Source organism: Spermophilus citellus (genome assembly GCF_964194105.1).
Source record: "Spermophilus citellus genome assembly, chromosome: 8".
Taxonomy (NCBI): domain Eukaryota; kingdom Metazoa; phylum Chordata; class Mammalia; order Rodentia; family Sciuridae; genus Spermophilus; species Spermophilus citellus.
This window is the reverse complement of record NC_138189.1, coordinates 124,861,953-124,884,574: the sequence shown is the minus strand read 5'-3', so window position 1 is coordinate 124,884,574 and position 22,622 is coordinate 124,861,953. Positions and strand designations below refer to the sequence as shown.

The following is a 22,622-nucleotide window of genomic DNA, read 5'->3' as shown; positions in this document are numbered from 1 at the left end:
CTGGGAATATAAGAAGAATGCTGATTGGCTGGGTAACAGTAAGCAGGATGCATAAAAGGCAGCTGTATAACATCTGGGTAGGTCAATGATACCGTCCATCTAGACTCAACTCCCTGCTCTTCAGTGTCTTTTTAATATGAGTGGGTGCCCATTTTTAGGAAACAACTTTGGGTGAGTATTGACCTGTATTCTAAGTGGAGTTTAGCTCTTACAGGTGCCAGGTATGATCATTTTTAATCTCTGAATTTAAAGAGAATTGAAAATGACCACATTTCTTAAATTAGAATAGAAGTTTAATCACTCAATTATTAGTTAACTGTGTTTTCTCAAGCTCTGTTTTTTTTTCTCCTCGTTTATTAAATCCGCAGATATGCTTTTAAAAATCTATCTATAGAAGGCAGTGAAGAAGACAAATCACAAGCTGGTGTTAATAAAGCCAGCAAAGGGGGTCTGGTTTATGGGGACTACCTGCAGGTAAGCGGCAGGGTCTTAATGATATTTCACTTCCAGTGTTAGGTTCTAAATTCTGCTATATGACTTTGGTTTTCCTGCATCACCAATTGACCAGACTTAAAGATACCTTCTTTTCATGAAAATTGATGCTTTTTCCATTTCTGATTGAAAAAAAAAAAGAGATTCTAGATGAAAAGTCACCTCTATGATAGAGGTGTAGTAAAAAGCACAGAATTCAGAATCTGGGCAGAAGAGTATAAAAGATAAATTGCAGACATTGCACAGGCAGACATTGCACAATGTAGATAAATAAGATGTGGTCAATGAATCCCAACCTAGGTAACTGGAAGTGCATCTCAAAAATGAATTATTTTTATAAACTCTCTTCATAAAGGAGAAATATAAAGGGCAGTTAGAATCTTCTTGAAATCATTAGTAAATAAAAGAGAAATCTCAAGTCTCAACAAGTGAAGTATGTGGATATTATTCTGAGCTAAATTTCATCCTGTTTGTCTTTTTTACTTTTTTTTTTAGAAGCAAAAATAAGGGACTTTGATGCTTTCATCAATGGGCTTCTATGATGAACTTATAAAGAATGTTAAGACCTTCACAGACCAGGCTCTTTAGTAGAATAAAAGAACAAAGGACAGGAAGATGTAGTCAGCTAAGCCAGTTGTCAAGCTTTTGTCACACTCTCATCATGAGACAGGCAGGATGAGACTTCTCAGTGATGTTATTGCACTTGTTATGACAAAGTTCTACCAAATCTAATTTTTCTAAGGATAAAAATCCCAAATTCAACTCACTTTTTATGATGAAACTTCCTACATTCATTTTTTTGAAATAAACTAGATTGGTTTCTGAGAATCTGGGACTTTGGGGACCTTTTCCAGAGTTATACTCTACTTCTTATTAAAATTGATTAAAAAAAACTCAAGTTCTGTAATTCTAAAATCAGTCTTCCTATTTTTCATTTAAAGTTGGATAAAGTTTTGAATGCACAAGAACTTCAAAGTGAAATAAAAGGAAATAAAATCCATGATGAACATCTTTTTATCATAACTCATCAAGGTAAGTTGCAAAGGGCTGGACAATAACTATTTGTTGGGCATTTATTATTGAAAATGAGGACAGCTACCATCTTTTATCTAGAAGATGGTGAAAGATCAAGGAGTTGTTTTTGTTATTGGTGCTTGAAAATATTTTGCTGACAGATTAATTCTCATAGTATCCTTTTGGGGCATCACAATAGTCATTTTTATGTCCCTTCACTGCTAATTGGGTAAAATAGGACTTCAGGTTTATCCTTAACTCCAAGGGGACTTTTCATCGCTTGGAGTTTCACAAAGAATTTGCAAGTTAAGATGGTGCTATTTCTTGATTTGTAACATTAAAAATCTACTTTCAATAAATAAATTGTTCAAATTTATTGCAGATTTACATAATTTTAGAAAAATCTGGTACTGGGCAAAAATGTGAATCTATTATCAAATGTGTTTATCCTTTCTGTATTTCCAGTTTCTGAGCAGCAGTTTTAAGGAGTTATAGACTTTCTAAATTTGGAAGTTCCCTGCACTCTGAAATTGTGTGCAAATTTCTATGAATATGTATCTTAAAGAGTTCTATGACCCATGATATCTCGAACACTTGCTCTATGATTGTCAGTGCCATAATACAGTCCTGTATCAACCAGGACCCAGTAACTCATGCTTGTCCATGTCCTATTTCTACACATCTTCCCCTTTCCTACCAATTCTTTGTGTTCTTCTCTCAAATGGGTGATTGCCTCACTAGCGGGATAAAATGACAAACTCTGCCAAGTAAAGAAACTAAAGGTGTAAAATAGTTGGTTTTATGTGTTTTTCTCCTGTTTTATATATGTATTTTTACTAGTTGCTTATCCCAACACAAAATCAATAGGAAGCCAGGCATGGTGGTACACACCTGCAATCCCAGTGACTTGGGAATCTGAGGCAGGAGGATTGTAAGTTTGAGGCCAGCCTCAGCAACTCAGGAAGAGACTCAGTAATTTTGTGTGACCCTGTCTCAAAATTTAAAAATAAAAATACAAAGGGCTGGCAATATAGCTTACTAGTAGAGGGCCCCTGGATCCCCAATACCAAAGAGGGGAAAAATCAATGAGAGAAGAATCATGGCATAGTATCACAAACTTGGAATTCAGAATCTATTTAGAACACTATCTCTACTATTATGTGACCTTAATCAAGTTTCTTAGGTCTGAGAACCTCTTTTCCCCCCATCAGTAAAATGGAGAGAATAATTGTATGTTCCCATTATAGAAATTCTAGGAAAATGAAATAGATAATGTTCATTAAGCAATTAGCCTGAGTTATAGCACATAATGAGCATGCAATGAATAGTGGCTATCATTATTTGAAAAGGACACTTTCCTTCCACCCTTAAGTATAGTATATAGGCAATAGGTTATGGGAATAGCCACCTGCAAGGTGAGACCTGCAAAAGGGATACAGAAGATAAATAATCTTACCAATAAATATTTTCTCTTTACCCAAACATGAAAATAAGATCCCTCATATCTCCTTAAACATAGATTGAGATTATAACTGGATTTTCCCATTATCATAGAAACACATCCCTTATCCATATGATAGAGCTAAATAGAATGCACCAGAGACATCTAAGACGATTGACTTCAGTGGTCACTAATTAATAACATTGACTGACTATTTAATTCATTTATTTGTTATACAATTACCCAGTATTTATATTATGTAAAACACTGTGCTAAGTACTGAGGAAAAATATTAGATGGATATGACAAAATCTGTACTTTCTAGGTACTTCGAGTATTAAGGGTAGGATAAGTTAATGGAGAGAACCAGTTTTGCTTATCCTGGATAGTCTAGTGACACAAAGGAATCAAATTGTCTCCCATTTCCATTATGTTACTACAAGCCTTAATATTTTGAAACATAGGCTTCTATGTGTAGGTGTTTAATTGATCATTGTACAAGTGAGTCAACTGAAGTTAAGGAAAATTAAGATTTCCACCCCACTTACAATTGTTAATAACTTCCAATGCATTGATTCTAACTATGCTTCTTCCAATACCCCTTGCTCTGTCATTTTTCTTTGTTTTTTATTGATTTTATTATTTTTTAAAATACATGACAACAGTGGAATGCATTACGATTCTTATTATATAGAGAGAGCACTTTTTCGTATCTCTGTATACAAAGTATGTTCACGCCAATTTATGCCTTTACACATGTACTTTTTTGCATTAAATTCCTAATACACATATATAACACAATTTTTCATATCTCTGTTTGTATATAAAGTATGTTGACACCCAATTCAAGTCTTCAACATGTACTTTGTATAATGATGTCCATCATATTCCACCATTCTTGCTAATCCCCTGCCCCCTCCCTTTCCGTCCCACCCCTCTTCCCTATCTAGAATTAATCTAATCCTCCCATGCTCTCCCTCCCTACCCCACTATGAGTCACCCTCCTTATATCAGAGAAAACATTCTGTATTTGTTTTTTGGGGATTGGCTAACTTCACTTAGCATTATCTTCTCCAATGCCATCCATTTACCTGCAAATGCCATGATTTTGTTCTTTCTTAATGTTGAGTAAATTCCATTGTGTATATATGCCACATTTTTTATCCATTCATCCACTGAAGGACATCTAGGTTGGCTCCATAGTTTAGCTATTGTGAATTGTGCTGCTATAAACATTGATGTGGCTGTGTCCCTGTAGTATACTATTTTTAAGTCCTTAGGGTATAGTCCGAGGAGAGGAATAGCTGGGTCAAATGGTGGTTCCATTCCCAGATTTACAAGGACTCTCCATACTGCTTTCCATATTGGCTGCACCAATTTGCAGTCCCACCAGCAGTGTACGTGTGTACCTTTTTCCCCACATCCTCGACAACACTTGTTGTTTGTCTTCATAATAGCTACCATTCTGACTGGAGTGAGATGACATCTTAGAGTAGTTTTGATTTGCATTTCTCTGATTGCTAGAGATGATGAGCAGTTTTTCATATATTTGTTGATTGATTGTATATCTGTCATTTTTCTTTTTTTTTTTTAAAGAGAGAGTGGGGGGAGAGAGAGAATTTTAATATTTATTTTTTGTTTTTTTGGGGGGGCGGACACAACATTTCTGTTTGTATGTGGTGCTGAGGATCGAACCCGGGCTGCACGCATGCCAGGCGAGCGCACTACCGCTTGAGCCATATCCCCAGCCCTGTCATTTTTCTTTAATGACAATTTTATTGTTATGGTTCCCCATGAAAGGGGAAAACAAATTCATTCAGAAGGTCCTGCTTAAATCCTCCAACAGAGATGCTTTGACAGAACTCTGGCTTAAGCAAATGAGTTTGATCAGAGAAGATGTACTGGCAATGATGAATCAATTGCTGTGAAGTTGCCCCTGGAATTATCCTTAGGACTAATATAAAGCTTTGTCATTATCATTTTACCATAAACATCTGGTGACTTTCCCATTTGTCCTGTGCCTGTGAATTGCTAGATTTTTTTTTTTCAAATAAACAGAACAGAGCATTTTAAGTAACTCAACCTTAAGTTTTCAATTTTACTACCCTACACTATTTCATTTAAGTTAATGATTATTAATTTCTCACCTTGTAATTGAAATTGAGTATCACTACTTTTCCCTGCATGACTGTGGCTTCCACATAAGAAGTGAGAATTAGGTTGCATGCTATGTTCTAAAAGACCTAAACAATATTTTGATTAAGAGGAACTAGTGTAATAATAGTAAATATAAAGTATATAGGTAAAAGGCCTGACATATTTAAACAATCAATAAATGAGGCTATTATAATGTTAACTCTAATATTTATAGCCTAAGTGGGTCTATATTAATATTGATTGGTTTTAAAGTTATATTTTCATTTCTTTTCAATATGTTAAATGTATCTTTTATATAATTATCATCCAAGAGTTTCTTGTAATTTTCAAATTGAGATTTTTTTTAACAGCTTATGAACTCTGGTTTAAGCAAATCCTTTGGGAGTTAGATTCTGTTCGAGAGATCTTTCAGAATGGCCATGTAAGTTATGACATGATATTCTTTGGAAAAATGTAGAAATTACTAATGTGAAAAACTTAATATTGAAACCACTTTTTGATGATTTATTTTTTAAAAACACAGTTTAGACAGTATTTTTCCCCCCATAGGAGACAGTTTAGACTCATTTTCCCTGTGCCATTGCTTTAAGATTCAAATTTCGGTTTCTAGTGCTTAGAACCCAATAGTTTTCTCTTGAAAGCTAGGAGGAATAAAAAGAAATTACAAATAAGCAGAAAAGAGAAAAAAAATTCACACATAATTTTACACAGAACTGACTAATATAATAATTTTGCTATGGTTCTTTCCAGAACAATTAATATTATATAGTAATACTGGAAAATTAAAAAAAAAAACAGTCAAGTTTCAAAGTAATGGCAGATGACCAGGCTAACTAACAGAGATCCTTTAATTAATAGGCAGTGGGTTTGTATTCTAATGCATAGCAGCTGTGGGAAGGTAGGAGCAATAATGAGGAAAGTGGAAAAGACAGAGGAGCAGGAAGCTGAGGAAGAGCAGGAAGAAGGTAAAGGGAAGAAGAGGAGGAAGGGTAGTGGGGAAGAAAATGACAAAGAGGACAAAAAGAATGAGAGGCTGGCAGGGCAGTGCTTCAGGGGAAGGCGGACGTTCCAAGCGCAGTTTCCCATGTTCTCAAGCCCTTTCCGGATAGTGCCCATCCACAGGAAAGACCGCACACATACCAGACAGCACCCTCTCACGGATATGAGTGCCATTCCCAGTTTTATCTTGGCAACTTCTGCTTTCTCTGAAGAGCAGATTTATTCACATGTTGCTTAATCCTTTCCTAGAAGTCCCCATGTCACGCTGACCTTTCTTCTTTGAAGCAAAAATAAAAGAGAAACTTGTTTTGGAATCAGTGGGAGTGGTATTCCAGAATTGATTTCTACTTTACTTCCATGTACTTTCTGTTTATTCTAAAGAAATAAAAAGAAAATTCTGATCTTGCAGAATTTCTATTAGTTCAACATATATTCTGGCAAATTTTAGTGCTAACGTTCATCTTTAATATCTACATAAAATCAATAGGATGCATCGTCATTTAGCTCTACTCTGCATCTTCTCAGAGTTTTATATCTTCACCTCCAGGTCAGGGATGAAAGGAACATGCTCAAGGTTGTGACCCGGATGCACCGAGTGGTGGTCATCCTCAAGCTCCTGGTGCAGCAGTTTTCTGTCCTGGAAACAATGACAGCCTTGGACTTCAATGACTTCAGGTGTGCACCCGTGGGATTCAGAAAACAACATAGTGGGGTTTATGTGACATGAGGAACCTGTTCTGCTGACACTTTAGTATTTTGAGATCTTTAATCACAAAGCATTTGGAAAATTATTAAAATATTTTATGACTCATTTTTTACTTGTGAAAATAATATGATCAATTGGTTTCAATTTATCATTGTGTGCCATATTTTTTTTCTAAAGAGCATTTAGATGATTTAATAATTAGCTAAAATAGTTAACAAAATATGTATAATTAATTTAAAAATCAAAATCTGAAAATACAAGAAACAGTAGTGATATATATAAAAACATGTCAATCAAAGTGTCATAACTTATGTATTGAGCCACAAATTTTAGCTCAAAAATTTCAGGCAATTATAGCTGTGTGTGTGCATATATGTATGCTTTTTCTCGCCAAAATTAGAAAATTTTTCTCCAGAAATTTACTTTGAGTGCATTATATCTTGTAATGTGCAATGTCCCAAATGTATTTGACAATCAAAGGAGCAGTGGTAGAATTCTTTGTGATAGATTAAAAATTTTATTTTCAACATCATTTAGGTGAAGGACATTTATAAGGATATAAGAGTTTGGGGGTGATTTTTAGGGAGTTAGTAGTCACACTTTTATATTACCTATTTTGTACTAGGCTGTATCTTATTTCTTTAGTCCATTATCACACTAATGCTTACAATAGTACTAGAAAACAAGATGAATGATAATATCCAATAATGTAACTCATAGAAGGGATTAAATAATACTTGTAAAACATCTTTTAGCATTGTAGAATAAAACAGTTGCCCATGGCTTACCTATCTTTATCTTAGAAAAAATTAGCAAACACTTATATGCACACACACAATTACTAGTATATATGTACATACACACATAGATATATATGCACATGTAAACATACATATATATAGATACATGTGTATATAGTATTCAATATATTTATGTAAATTTATATAATATATAGTATCATGTGTTCCAAACTATATATTACACATAGTGAAATATATCTGATATTTCACAAATCTACAATCTGTCTGACTTCAAATTGATTGATAGCTCATTTTCCTTATTTCAATAATGGCCCAATCATAGGTACAATTCCAGGTGGTTCATGTGTCTGCTCTTGGTATTATGCTGACAGTCCCTCACAACAGAAGAAACCATTGCAGTGATTTATACTGCTAACCCATTTCCCTTCTGCATTTATTCTCAGAGAGTACTTATCTCCAGCATCAGGCTTCCAGAGTTTCCAGTTCCGACTATTAGAAAACAAGATTGGTGTTCTTCAGAGTATGAGAGTCCCTTACAATAGAAGACATTACCGTGATAACTTCAAAGGAGAAGACAATGAACTGCTGCTTAAGTCTGAGCAGGAGAAAACACTTCTGAAGCTCGTGGAGGTATAGGCTCACATACTGCTTGTAAAGTTTAATTCAGTGCATCTAATTGATTTAGTGTCTGCCACATCAGAATTTTAAAACTCATATCAAATATGGATATAATTGTGATATATAATGAAAGAATAAAATTTTCCAAAATGCTAAACTTCTAAATTCAATTTATTATAATTTTGAAAATATCAATACGTTTTTGGGAAATCCAGAAATTTTTAAAATCAAGTGTATGTATGTTAATATTTAATAACCTCATGTTATTAAAACAATACCTTTAAACATCCTTGCTGAGCAACTTTTAATCAGCTGATTTTTAGACTGGGTATGAAGAATTGTTCAATAAATTTTATTCTAAAATATAATGTAATATGAAATTTCCATTTCTTAATTAAATTTAATTACCAAGAACATACTCTTCAGATTTTTTCCCTTAATATCCAAATTCCCTAGGGATATCTATACCTAGTCTTCAGAAATTATTAATTTGATTCTTCATAAGTAAATTACTAAATAAGAATTGTACTATTTTGAATTCTTTCACAAAGCCTTTTACTTTGCAAATTAAACTTTTCTCTTAGTGAATTATACTCTCCTTATTAATCCCCTGGATGTTATAAATGTGTCTTGATTACTACATTTCTATATATTATGATATAATGGCTTATAAAGATGAGGAGAAATTAAATCACAAAGCTATTTTCAAAATTAAATGTAGCTTAAATAATAACTCACAGGTGTGCAAAAATTCATTTTTACTTTTAGATTACGAAGTCTTGTGGAATATAAAAATGATTGGATGTTTTTTTAAAGTTGCTAAGTATACTATAGTCCTGAAATGAAAAGAGATCATATCTTATGCTTTCTTCAGTCCTAAAACATAAACTACTTTTTTATATAAACCAGAATATATCATTAAAACAATGTTTAGATATGTTCATGGATTTCTAGCAGAATATTGGGACTTTTGTAATAAGGTATTTCTTAAAAAAAAGAGTAGATATTATTAATGATGATTGCCTTAATGATTAAGAAAATGAAATATATTAATTGCTCTTTCCTAAGAGAAGAAATTGGAGAGCAAGGAAAATATTTACAAATAAACTTGTGGCATGTTTTTTTCTAATTATGAATATTTCTTGTTTTAATTTTATAAATGATAGTTACAATGTATTTTAATTATTTTAAATTTTACTGTTTATTAACCTAAAAAATAATATTTACTTAAGGCATGGCTAGAAAGAACACCTGGTTTAGAGCCACTTGGATTTAACTTCTGGGGAAAGCTTGAAAAAAATATCATCAAAGGCCTAGAAGAGGAATTTATAAAAATTCAGGTATTTATGATGCCATAAATATGAACACAGCTAATATAAATTTACTATAGACGGAGAATTAAGAGTTTAATATTTTCTTGCTATTTCCTTAAGTTTTCATTTTTTTCTTTCACAAATGTATCTTCTGGGCTATATTACATGATTAATTAAATTTTCTTCATGTGCAATAAAAATCCACTAAATAAAGACACTAAGATTTTGTGTGTGGTGACAAGCTGAGTTTAGTAGATTTTTTCAATTTCAATTGAAAATTACAAATTATGATTAATTCTAGGCATAACTAATCACATAAAGAAGTAATTAGCCATTTAACTTTAGATTTAGCCATTTAACTTTAGATTTTTCTTATAATTTGCCATGTTCTTTCTTTTGACCAGAAATAATTATTTCTGCTTTAAAAATGCTGTTCATTCTTCATTTCCCTCAAGTTGCAAATCTCACATCCTCTTTTCATGACTAAATTTCTTAAAAGAGTTGTTTAAATTCTCTATCTTGATAGATTGTATCAGAATAGTTCTTAAAAAGTGAACTTTGAAGTCATACTGCATGGGTTCAAATTCCACTTCCACTGTGGAACTGTGTGATAGTAAACACGTTACATAACCTCTCTTTGCTTCAGTTCTTATTAGTAAAATAGAGGAGTCTACCTCACAGAATTGTTGTGGGCATTCCATTAGATTGACATTTGTAAAGCATTTAGAACTATGGTTAGTTCCTTATCTCCCATCTAACTCTCAACCTACACCCCATCATTCACAAATGGCCATTTTTAACATTAATTTTATTTAGCATCCCAACAACACTCAATATCAATGACTATTTATTATTATGAAATAATAATTAAAATAAAATTGAATAAAATAAAATAGTATTTTTAATAAATATTGTTTCCATCCTTATTTTTTCCTTTTCTTTGCTTACTCATATTTTTTTTTTCACAGAGCAATAAATGCTGGGGTTTTGAAAACATTGACTTAGATCCTTTTGGTTCTATCGCTATATTCTTTCATTAGAAGATCTATTTTATATCCATGGTTTTAATATCTTTTTATCCACCAATGATTATCTTTTTTACAAATCAAAAAATATTGAACATTTATCTCTGGTTTGGATATCTCCTTAGACTTCAGATCATACATTTACTATTCTATTTTATATTTCCTCCTGGTCCTCTTAAAAACACACCAATAAAACAAAACTTAGAAAATTGCCCCTTCCATCCACTCTCATACCAATGAGATCCTCTCAAAGTTAATCTCATATAAAACATGTAATTATCAATAGTCAACTGTGAGTGATCCTTGTGCCCAACCCCCTGAGCCACTTCTTTAAGCTATTACCAAATCCGACTAATTTTGTCTTCTGCATAACTCTCAAATATTTCTCTTCCACCTACCACCATCACTCAAGCAAAAACTGCCATTGTTTTTCACCCGGATGGAGGGGGTAGTATCTCAACTGTCCTGTCTACTTCCTCAGTATGGCTCCATTCCAGTTCAATTTTGACACTACAGCCTGAGTAACATTTTTGAAATGCACAACTGATCACATCTCCCAATTGCTTAAAGATTTTTTGTGTTTCCCCATTATTTTTAGAATAAAGATAAAAATCCTTAATGTCATCTACAAGACTTTCATGATTTCACTTGGTCTAACCACACTAAGCTTATTCCACTAGTACAGTCTATTTCTTTGTCTTTACACAATATTTTTGTATGTTATTCTCTGAGTTTAGAATATTCTTCACCAGGTAATTCTGAGCCATCTTTTGGGTCTTGGGTCAAGGAAGACTGACTTAGGAAAGCCTTCCCTAATCTCCTTACTATAGTTTACTATGGCACTAATATACTACATAGCACTGTTCATGTTTGCAATTTTATGCTTGGGTAATTATTCATACTAGATAAGGGGTGTGAGATTAGGGAACTCAACTTTTTGCTCACAGTTATTATCTCTATCAACTTCACATGAACATTTACTGGATAAATGAAAAATTAATTGACAATAATACCCAGGCAGTCTCTTTTACCACACTGTGTGTTTGTTCTGATGAAGAGAAGATTATTATATTAGCTTATTCACCCCCTTTGGTTAATTGAATTGTAAGTAGAACATGTGCAGTGGTCAGAAAAAATAAATTTTATTTTAAAAAACCAATAGATATCAAATGAATAAAAACATATCTAAATTATATGTACAGAATGCAATACTGGATATAGCATGTCAATAGAGTTCATGTTTTACTGACCAAGAATTCTAAACTTTTCTTAAGCACAATTATTTTAGTTTTATTATAAATAATTGCTATTTAAAATTCAATCATTATTGATCACTTGTTTCTGCAATTTTGTCATCTTGGTCCATTTTCATGATATTTATGAAGAATAAATATACAATTTCAGATTTTTATATCATTTAAACTTAAATAAACACATAGAGCCAATGCATGTGTTAAAGGTCCCTTTTCATAAGAAATAATTTCCAAATTGTCATATAAAATGACAATATAAATATTCCAAGTATACTTTTTTCTGAATCTGACAGAATATTTCTCCTAAGTGAAATTGGCTTAAGAAGAAATTTATTCTTAGAGAGTATTAATGTAGTATTTTCCCTGAAGGCTAAAGAAGAGTCTGAAGAAAAAGAGGAACAGATGGCTGAATTTCAGAAACAGAAAGAGGTGTTGCTGTCCTTATTTGATGAGAAACGTCATGAACATCTCCTTAGTAAAGGTAGGTATTTTTTCCCCCTAAGGTTCCTTTCCCTGGAATGTATAAGTGTATCACAATATAATTTTAGAAGACTAGGAAACTTTATTTGGGGAACATAGAATGAAAATTGCTATTCTACTTATTGGAAATTATAGTAACAAGAATTGGATATTGTTGTCACTCATGGTTCTATGTTAACATATTTCTATGCCCAGTGTTCAAATATACTAGCAACATTTTATAGTATATGCTATACATGAGGGATAGCAAGGTAAATTTAAAGTGTTTTTTTTTCCAAGTAGCTCACAGCCTAAAAGGAAAAGAAAGAAAGAAAAATCATTTCAATTGTACATACTTGGTAGAGATAAGAGGACACAAGTGCTACTCAGAGTATGAGGATGGCTTGGCAGAGATGTTTTCCAAGATGATTTTTGGTGCAATTTATATTTTGCTATAATTTACTGAAACTAATTAACCAGTAAAATCAGTATCCTCATTATCCAATTTTTTCTTGTATTTGTTTCAGTGTATTGTGTTCATTGAATTTTTATTGTCAAGTACCTCAAAACTCAAACCTCAAAACTAGAAATAGACAGTAGAGCCGCACACAGTGGGGCATGCATATAATCCCAGCACCTCTGGAGGCTGAGGCACAATGATTACGAGTTCAAAGCCAGCCTCAGCAAAAGTGAGGTACTAAGCAACTTAGTGAGACAGTGTCTCTAAATAAAATAGAAGACAGAGCTGGGGATGTGGCTCAGTAGTTGAGTGCCCCTGACTTTAATCCCTAGTATGAAAAAAAACCCAGAAAGAGTAGCATGAATCTGACATGATTTTCATATGTATGTGTGTGTGTGTGTGTGTGTGTATATATGTGTGTGTGTGTGTGTGTGTGTATACACACACACACACACACACACACACACACACACACAATGAATCTCTACATCATGTCCAATCATAAGACTGGGATCCTAATTAGAATGAATGTACTTCATGTTTGTATGAATATGTCAAGATAGATTCTACTGTCTTATATGACTAAAAATAAAAAAGAAACAGGCAGAATAAATACAACATTGAATTTTTATTAGTACAAGGCATAGCAGTATGTGAAAATAGTTTCTATAGGGTGTAAAGTTGTTATCCTCAGTGTTCTCACAAACCTTGGTAAAGTGTGGAAAATTTTGTTTCTACAATGTAATTAGGAGTGAAGCCTTGTTAAGAGCACACAGATGCTTTGATGTGGTCGTTATACTCCTTAAAGCTAAGGAAACTGCTTTTAAGTGAAATGGAAAAAAACACTTTAAAATGAAGAAAGGAAAGTTCTTGTTTAATTTTTTTAAAGGCAATAACCATACTATTTCACATGGAAAATACATTTTTCATTGAAGTTAAGTAATTTCTTTCATACCAGGTTTTCCTAACAGGACATTTAAAGATTATGAAATGGACCAAATTATGCTATGTGCATGTATAAATATATACAATGAATTCCACTTTAAAAAAAAATTTTAGTTATAGATGGACATAATACCTTTATTTTATTTGTTTATTTTTTTAATGTGGTGTTGAAGATCGTACCAGTGCCTCACACGTACTAGGCAAGTGTTCAATCACTGAGCCACAACTTCAGCCCAAATTCCACTTTTAAGTATAACTGCAATACACCTATTTCAAACACACACAAAAAAAACAATAAATAAATAGAAGGAAGGCCAGTAGAGTAGAGAAAGGGGTTCAGTGGTAGAGAGTGGGGAGGGAAGGGAAAACAATGGGAAATGAAATGGAACAAATTGTGTTATATGCATTTATCAGTGTGTCCAAATGAACCTGACTATAATGCATAACTATAATGAACTAATAAAATGTATAAATGTGTGTGTATTGTATATGTACAATCTTTAGTTTGCCTTTTAGAATTCAATATTCAAACAATTTTTTGAATGATAACGTTTTCAAATTCAAGCAAGGGATGAAATATTTAAGCTAAAACTTACAATGTTTTCTAATAGCATATCAACCATTTTAAAAAGCTAATTTCATTATCTAAGGTAATAACACCATATTATTATGACTGCCCTAAACTACTATTTAAATTACAATTGTGTATCTTGCAGGTGAAAGACGACTGTCATACAAAGCTCTCCAGGGAGCATTGATGATATATTTTTACAGGTAAAGACAAATGAATAGCTTATATATTATAATTATAATTTAATATGTAATTTAATTTTTGAAGAAAACAGAAAATAATTAAATTCTATTTTTAAATTTTTACATTTAAATTGCAAGGAATAAAATTATAACTTTATCTCTGCAGCAGGTCTCTTTTTTTCTCTCTCAAAGTATTTTATGTTATTAATTTTCTTAACAGGCTAAAGTTCAATTTTTCTGAGAAACTCAGTTACAAAATATATTCTATCATTAAATAGTGTTGCTTGGTTATTTCTGTTTTATGAAATGAAAAAGAATTAGTGAAAACATTTTGTTAACCATTGTTCTACTTATTCAACAATTTCAGATAATTTTTTTAACTGTCTAAAATGTTTTAAGTGTTCCTTCAATGTCCACATATTCCTTCATGTGTGTGAAGTTTCCATCCGAATCATCCATGTCAAAAACAGGGTAACATGCTAGCAAAAAGGATTCCAATACTTGTATTTTCAGGATGTTTTGCCACCTCATATTTTAAATTTTTCTTTTAGAACTAGGGATAAAATAAAAGACCTCACTCATGCTAGGCAAATACTCTACCACTCAGCTATTTTCTCAGCCTATTTTATTTTCTATTTTGAGAGGATCTCACTAAGTTGCCCAGGGTGGACTTGACCTTGGCATTCTCCTGCTTCAGCCTCCTGGGTACCTGGGATGACTGGCATGTTCCACCATGCCTGGCTCTTTTAATTTTTTAATATCCTCTCAAATCTGTTTCTTCAGAGTGTCAGCATAAACAAAACCTTTAAGCTCTTTTCCTAAACTGGAAATACATATATACCATTGAAACTTAGATGTCCTAAGGAAAAAAAATGCTCTGAGAAAGTTGAAGGATTAGGTGAAAATGGGAAAACAAATATAGGAAATAAAAAGCATGTGTGTATATGTATGTGTGTGTGTATGTGTGTTTTTTGTGTGTGTGTGTGCGTGTGTTTTGTGTATATGTATTTCCTAGAAGCTTTTGACCTGTACTAGCTGGGAAATATGACATAGTATAAATATGTTTCTTTTAATTAGAATCTATATTCTTCCTGGTTGTTTTGTGTATACTTCTGGAACTTTCTAGATTTCAAAGAAATACTGCAAAGTGAGTAGTGTTATTTCCATTTTGAGATGAAGAAACAGAAACCAAGAGAATAATCCAAAAATGCTATGGATCCTGTTAGACAAATATAACATTGCTGCCAGAGCCAACTTATTAATTATAAAACTCATACATTCTTAAGCCATGAATTTTCTTGGATAGATATCTTCTTGTTATTTTCTCCTTTAGGGAAGAGCCTAGATTCCAGGTTCCTTTTCAGCTGCTGACATTCCTTATGGACATAGATAGTCTCATGACCAAATGGAGATGTAAGTCCTCCTTCTATTCTCCAATTCATTCTGATTGGTTACTCAATATTTTTTAGGGTTCAAGAAAATGTTTCAATTTTATAATCAGAAAAAAAAATTGAAGTTTAGGTCAAATAAAATATTTTAATATTTAATAGTAATATGCTTATCTTTATGTCAATGCAATTTTAAAATATAATTTTTTGCATTTTATTATTTTTATTTTTTTATTGTTGGTTGTTCAAAACATTACATAGTTCTTGATATATCATATTTCACACCTTGATTCAAGTGGGTTATGAACTCCCATTTTTACCCCGTATACAGATTTTAAGTATCTTTATTTTTTGAGTGAAAATAGAGACCCATAAGGCAAAATTGGCATAGACTCATGAAAGTCATTATGTGGTCTTGCCCTTTGTATTCTTTTCACAGGCTAACCACAATGATGGATGGAGTGAAATGCATGTAGCCTAAACTATGTGGGGTGCTAGGCAACCTTACTGTTTCGCTGGTTCCCACAGGTGAACCTCCCATATGGCTAAGTGATTGCAAGTGTCAGCCTTTCCTCAGAAATAATCATTACCAACACTTGTTTTGAGAACATGGTGAACTAATGGCAGAAAAACATTCATGGAGTAAATTTGTGTGTTTGCCTAGATAACCATGTGTGCGTGGTGCACAGAATGCTGGGCAGCAAAGCTGGCACTGGGGGTTCCTCGGGCTATCAGTACCTGCGCTCAACCGTGAGGTGAGTGGGCCTAGGGGGTTCTTCTCATCTGGTGGAAGTCACCAATCCTTTGTTTCTCCATATCTATGCCCATTATCTAGGAAAAGTCATTTGTGTTTGTTCCCGTCTAAACTGCTGAAAACACATTTGTAGTTAGATGATTATATTCCTACTGATCCTTTGAACGTAATTGTATAAAATCCTCAATTATGAAGCTTCACTCATTTGGTCCAGTGATGAAAAGGAGCGTTGCTACCCATGGCTGCATGATTAGTGAGAACATAAAAGAATTAATAGTCTTTTTTTCCAGGAAGGAAAGTCTTCAATTCATTCTAGCTCAAGCTTTAACTACACTAAAACTTTCATCACTAACTCCTCTAATATTTTCTTGGTCAGATAAATAACACAGCCAGACTAGTTCCTTGTTTCCTGATACGACTCTGTTTTATATTGTGAAGCTACTTTCAGCTACTCCAGAGGGTTCTTTTTCCACAGTCTTTACAGAGAAAGAGGTCAATATTTATTGAGGTCTTAAAACACATTGAGCAGGTTTTAAGAAAATCGCCTTCTTATTTTATTTAATATGCTCATTATTATAGATAGATGTATACACAGCCAGATACACCTAAAAATGAGGAAACAGCTCTGTGGAATAGAAGAATCAGCTCAATAAGTTAGACATTCACATTTTTGTCCCTGCATTTTTTTATAGTGCATTGCTTTTATCCCGAATTTTACTACCTGATTGGCTGATTTATAAAATGCAAGGTTGAAACTGTGATTATACATTTTATATATTTTCACTTTCCATGGGAATAACTTCTGTATGCATGAAATACTAGTTGTCTGTAGAAAATTAGCACATACATCAGTGGGTGCTGGGAATAATGAACACAAATAGTAGTATTTCTAAGTGTGTTATCATCTCATTTAATCTTCAAACAGACCTGGCCAAACCAAGGGATTGTGTTTTTCATTTTACAGTTAGTAACTGGAACACTGATGTTTAAACACCAAGTCCAAGGCCCAATGGGTTGGGGTGACAGAACCAGAATTCAAACCCATGTTTATTTGACTTCAAAGCAAATATCTTTGCCTATACAAGTGCAACCATTAAAATAGTTCACTAAAGAATGCAAAAGCAATTTTAACATAAAACCACTTCTATAGACATTTATAATCAATCCAAGAAGGTGTTTTAGTTTATTACTCTCTTCATGGCAGTTACACAGTGGCTCCTTTTGCAGTTGGGAAATACTCTTCCATGAACAACCAAGAATGCATGCTTTTAAATATATCACTTTGTGTACCATCCTTTAAAAATAGGAAATAAGAACACACCCTTGTCCTTATAATGGTAGCATGAAAGTAATGACTCCAGATTTTCATCTGTATCACTCTGGGCTTAATCTACTGAATATATAATATTGTTTTATGAAAATAACCTTTAGATATGATTTATAAACTAGGTAATCTTAATACTAAATACTACATAATAACTAATGATACATATGACATATACAACATGCAATATATGGTAGTGAATATTAACTGTTTAATGGAAAATATTTGAGGAAAGAAATTTGGGGGTACAAATTTTAAATATTTCATGACAACAAATCTAACACATCTACATATGTTTTTTCAGTGACAGGTACAAGGTGTTTGTGGATTTATTTAATCTTTCAACGTATCTAGTTCCCCGACACTGGATACCAAAGATGAACCCAATCATTCATAAATTCCTTTACACGGCTGAATACTGTGACAGCTCTTACTTCAGCAGTGATGAATCAGATTAAAGTCATCTGAAATATCATTGAATAATTTTATCAGTCTATATTTTATTTTCTAAATTTTCATGAGCATGAAGAGTCTTTTTAATGTAATATTTTTGTATACATAGTTTTGCAGCATGGTGTTTTGATTAAATTCTGGAAAAGACTTTATTACTTCATGTTTGTAATGATATGATTTAACCATTAAAATAAGACATAATTGAGTTAAATTGTAATATTGTACACAGGTGTTTTCCTATTAAAAATTCAGTTTCTCCTGATACTTTCTTTAATGTAATCACTGAATGTCATCATTCTGTTTACCTCATACTTCATAACTTGTAAACCAGCTTTTTCTGATATTTTATGTAATAAGTGTCATTCTGTACAAAATTAATTCAAACAAAACTTCAAAAATAATAAATTCAGTCTTTCATTGTATATTATTTTTGAAACATTGTTTTCCTTAACATTCTGGATGACCAATAACAGACATTTACCTGACACTTGTCTAGAGGGGATCCATTGGATATTTAGTCCATTTACTCACAGAATTCAAAAGAGTCTGGAACTGGATTCATTTTCTGTCATGGGATATTCCTAGAGACCTTGGGGACTCTTTGTCTCTTCTCTGTGGACGTTAGCTCTATTCTTTCCTGTTTTGAGACCACTTCCTTCCTCAGGCTGTGTCCCAACTCTCAACCTTTTGGACCACAACAGAGCAATAGTGTACCTTTCTCCAGCTCCAGGGCCCATGGTGTGGGAGATACAGTCAACTCTAATAAACAGCAAAATGTTCTCCCCAAGAAGAATGTTCTTTCCAGAAGAAAAGAGATGTAAACAGACTAAATAGTGACCTCATTCAAATCTAATTCAAAATATTAAATGAATCATTATTTTAAAACTTATTGATTTGGTGATTACATATCATATATGTTTTCATTTTCCTTTTTAAATTTTGTTCAAATATTGACAGTATTCAGTTAAATTTATGTTATGGGAAGTAGTACATAATTTTATCAAAAGAATCTAAAAGGTACATCAGCCAGGCACAGTGGCACATGCCTGTAATCCTAGCAGCTTGGGAGGCTGAGACAGGAGAATTGCAAGTTCAAAGCTAGCCTCAGCAACCGTGAGGTGCTAAGGAACTCAGTTCCTATCATTTGATATTCCTGGAAACCATGGGGTAAATAAAATACAAAATAGAGCTGGGGTTGTGGCTCAGTGATTGAGTGCCTCTGAGTTCAATTCCTGGTAGCAAAAAAATAAAAAAATGAAATGTATATCAATTTTAATGTACATGGATTATCTCTAGCAAGAGCAAGCAATAATTCTTGATGGAATAGAACTATTCTTTGATCTCAATTACAAGATTTTTTTTTCTTAAAAGGATCATATCCTCTAAGTTTGTCTTTAAATTATTTATTAATTTGACCATACCCATGAGTTCTGCATCTGCAGATACAAGCAACTGCAGGTGGAAAATATAAAAATATTTTTCATGTGTGTTGAACATGTATAGTTCTTCTGTTGTCATCATTCCCAAACAATATAGTATGACAGCTATTTGCATATCTCATAATGAGGTAATAAAGTGTGTTATGGATCTATGCCTAATAACAATAACTATCAAAACGCTCTTCCAGGACCACCATCTCGCATGAAATGTTACCATAACTCTGTACAAAAGTATTTCTGTGAGGACATTTGCACAGTAACTGCCTGTTAACCTTGGACTGATGCCTCCTTTATTACTGACTCTGTTAGCCAAGGATAATTGTTTCAAAGCAATTTAATTTTCTTCCTTTTACCTCTAAAAACTCTTGCTTTCCTTTGCCCCTGAAGACATGCTCACACATCTGGCCATTACAATTTCCATTCCTGAACAAATTCATTATCTTTGAAGAATCTCTTTCTGCTTGTTATTTTAGGGTGACAGTAGACTATTGAAAAATGGTGTTAAGAGATGATTAAAAGACCATTTCTTTCACAAAGGACAACAGAAATGGAGAGGTGGCAGAGGAGAAAATGATGGGCTTCCAAAGTGTAGTTTACTTGATTGAATATGTAGGATTTCTCTTAAATTTATTGATTTGGTGATTACATAGTAGCGATACCCTTGACCAAAACTCCAGGAAAAGGAGTTTTTTGGTTGTTTTATTTATTTATTTATTTACTGGCAGGGAGAATGGAGTTTTGGAGGCACTGAGGTTAAAGTTGTTTATGGAGAAAACCAAAAATTGGATATATGTCTTTGAAGTTCGGAAAATTGTGTGTGAATGTAAAGCACATTAATACTACGTTGACAAAATGTTAGCCATACACTTAAGAAAATATCTTTTTAACCTAAGATCAAAAATATAGCTTGTTTTTTTATAAATGTTATCAAATTCCAGAACAGCTGAGAAGTATTAGTCATTTTGAAATTGTAAAAATCCCTTAGTATTTGAAAAAGAATATTAGCAAAGCATTTATATTATATAGTAACCTAACACAAACTAGAACAGCAAAAACAATTCCTTCCTAGCTTACTTGATCATTAGAATACTTCTCAATTGAAATGTAAATATTTTCCCTCCTGTAATATTTCTAAACAAGTCCACAATGTTCTTTTGTGTTTGCTTCTGGTGTGTGTAATAAAACAAGAATTTTTTTTCCTAATAAAGGAGAAAGATAAAGGACAAAAAATGAGGAAAAATGAGATGTCCTAGAATTTTTTTAGTGGTGACTGCTGCCTTCAAAGTTTCATTTTTGTCAACATCTTCTGCAATAAAAAGCAATAATGGATTTTAGAGAAGAAATGGATAACAAGTGCATATTTGATACGATTTATTACATTGATGTTTAAAAAACATTTCTATTTAAAATTCAATCAGAAGATCAGCTCTTTTATTATGAGGTTCTTAACACTGCTATACAAGGAGTAGCTGGTTTCCTGGTTGCAGAGTAGGAGCTGTACACAATGTTCCTTCTGTGCACACAGATTTATCAATCACTGCTGAGGATACAAGTTAATCATGACCCCATTAGCAGCATAGCACCTGAAATCACTTATGTAATTAATGACACCAGAATGATCACGGGCATTAAGATCCAGGAGCCAAGTGAACGCCAAAGGGAAACACAAAGAGGCAGTTGGGATGGGAGACCAGAACTAAATGAAAAACTAGAAGTCAGAGGGCCAGGGAAGCTCACATTCTGACTGACAGGCTGGGTTAGGAGATGGGACTCTTGAGAGGAGAGGTGCCCAGAATCATGGGAGAAAGAAAGAGGTGGAGCCTATGTGGATAAAAACCCAGACCCCAAGGGAGCCAAGTGATTAGAAAATAGAAAAGGAAGGTAAACAATGAGGACAATTTCTTTAGTCAAGTGCATTAAACCATGAGAAAAATGTGGGAATTGTGCAGTAAAGAATAAGAGAGAGTGAATAGGCAGGAAAATACTTTGTTGTCTAATATAGGTAGAAAAAAGTAAGAAGTTAAATCTATTGGATTATTTTCAACAATAAGAATTTCCCGGCAAAGAAAATGCCAGCATGGCAGGGAGTGGTACTTGAGGCTTCTGACCTCCCAGTTTCCATAATGGTCATTGAATTTCAGTTTGTTTCTTTTAGGAAGGGATTGGTCTTCTGTTTCCTTGCACATGGTCCTTCTACTGTTCAAGGGATAAGCACCATTTGATGAGGAAAAGCACCTGGTATTTTGAGTCTTTATGATATTCCATCTCAAAAAATTGCTAGTATAATTGTGATAGGCACACTTCACTTTAGGTCAGCCGTTCATGTAGATGGGGGTAATCTAAGGCTAGTGATTATATCCCACAAAGGAAAACAAATTCTTAGAGTCTCTTTGATTTCACCTAATCAAAGTACCTCATTAAAAATAATCAGACAACAATGATAAAAAAAAAAAGAAAGACAGCAAGCAAACTAAAACAAACAGTAGTTTGTTCAGATGTGGTGGGATCTAAAATTTTTCCTAATCTGATCTTCTTCCCCAGCTTGCTTCATAAATTCCCCTAAAGGCTGAGGCACTGGAACTCCTTCAGACTTTAGTTGTCTGTGTATCTCAAAGAACAGACATTCTGTAACTTCAATACTACTAGGCCTGATAGCACTTTGTAGGTACTTGCTAATTTTGAAGCTGAGTAATGCTTAGAATGTTACATTGTATTATGAAAATCTTCATTTTTGTAGCTTTCTCGTGATGTCTCCAATATGTCACAAAAATACAACAGAAACCGAATCTGCAATACCTAAGGGGGGAAAAAAAAGAAATTGTTACTACTTGTCTATTCTCTCTTCAGATACCTTTTAAACAGCCAATT

At 33.1% G+C, this 22,622-nt stretch overlaps 2 protein-coding genes across 3 annotated transcripts in view; one reads left to right on the top strand and one right to left on the bottom strand.

The window, feature by feature from the left end:
* Positions 1-22,622, bottom strand: part of LOC308654644 (acid-sensing ion channel 5-like) — a gene marked incomplete at its 3' end in the record, with an annotated part of 108,013 nt that overhangs the window by 61,488 nt on the left and 23,903 nt on the right. Inside the window, exon 8 of one of the 2 annotated variants that reach the window (XM_081304335.1) lies at positions 21,118-22,550. The exons of the other annotated variant lie outside the window; for it this stretch is intronic. Within the exon in view, the coding sequence (XP_081160461.1) occupies positions 22,516-22,550 (35 nt within the window). Of the gene's footprint in view, positions 1-21,117; positions 22,551-22,622 lie in introns of those variants that run through there. 2 annotated transcript variants of the gene reach the window in all.
* On the top strand, positions 137-18,320 carry TDO2 (tryptophan 2,3-dioxygenase; the record flags this gene model as incomplete). The annotated part of the gene is made up of 12 exons (XM_081304336.1): positions 137-171; positions 369-474; positions 1,434-1,524; positions 5,455-5,525; positions 6,651-6,778; positions 8,014-8,200; positions 9,421-9,528; positions 12,149-12,260; positions 14,360-14,417; positions 15,730-15,809; positions 16,449-16,539; positions 18,167-18,320. The coding sequence occupies 12 exons, from the start codon at positions 137-139 to the stop codon at positions 18,318-18,320; spliced, it is 1,221 nt and encodes a 406-aa protein (XP_081160462.1).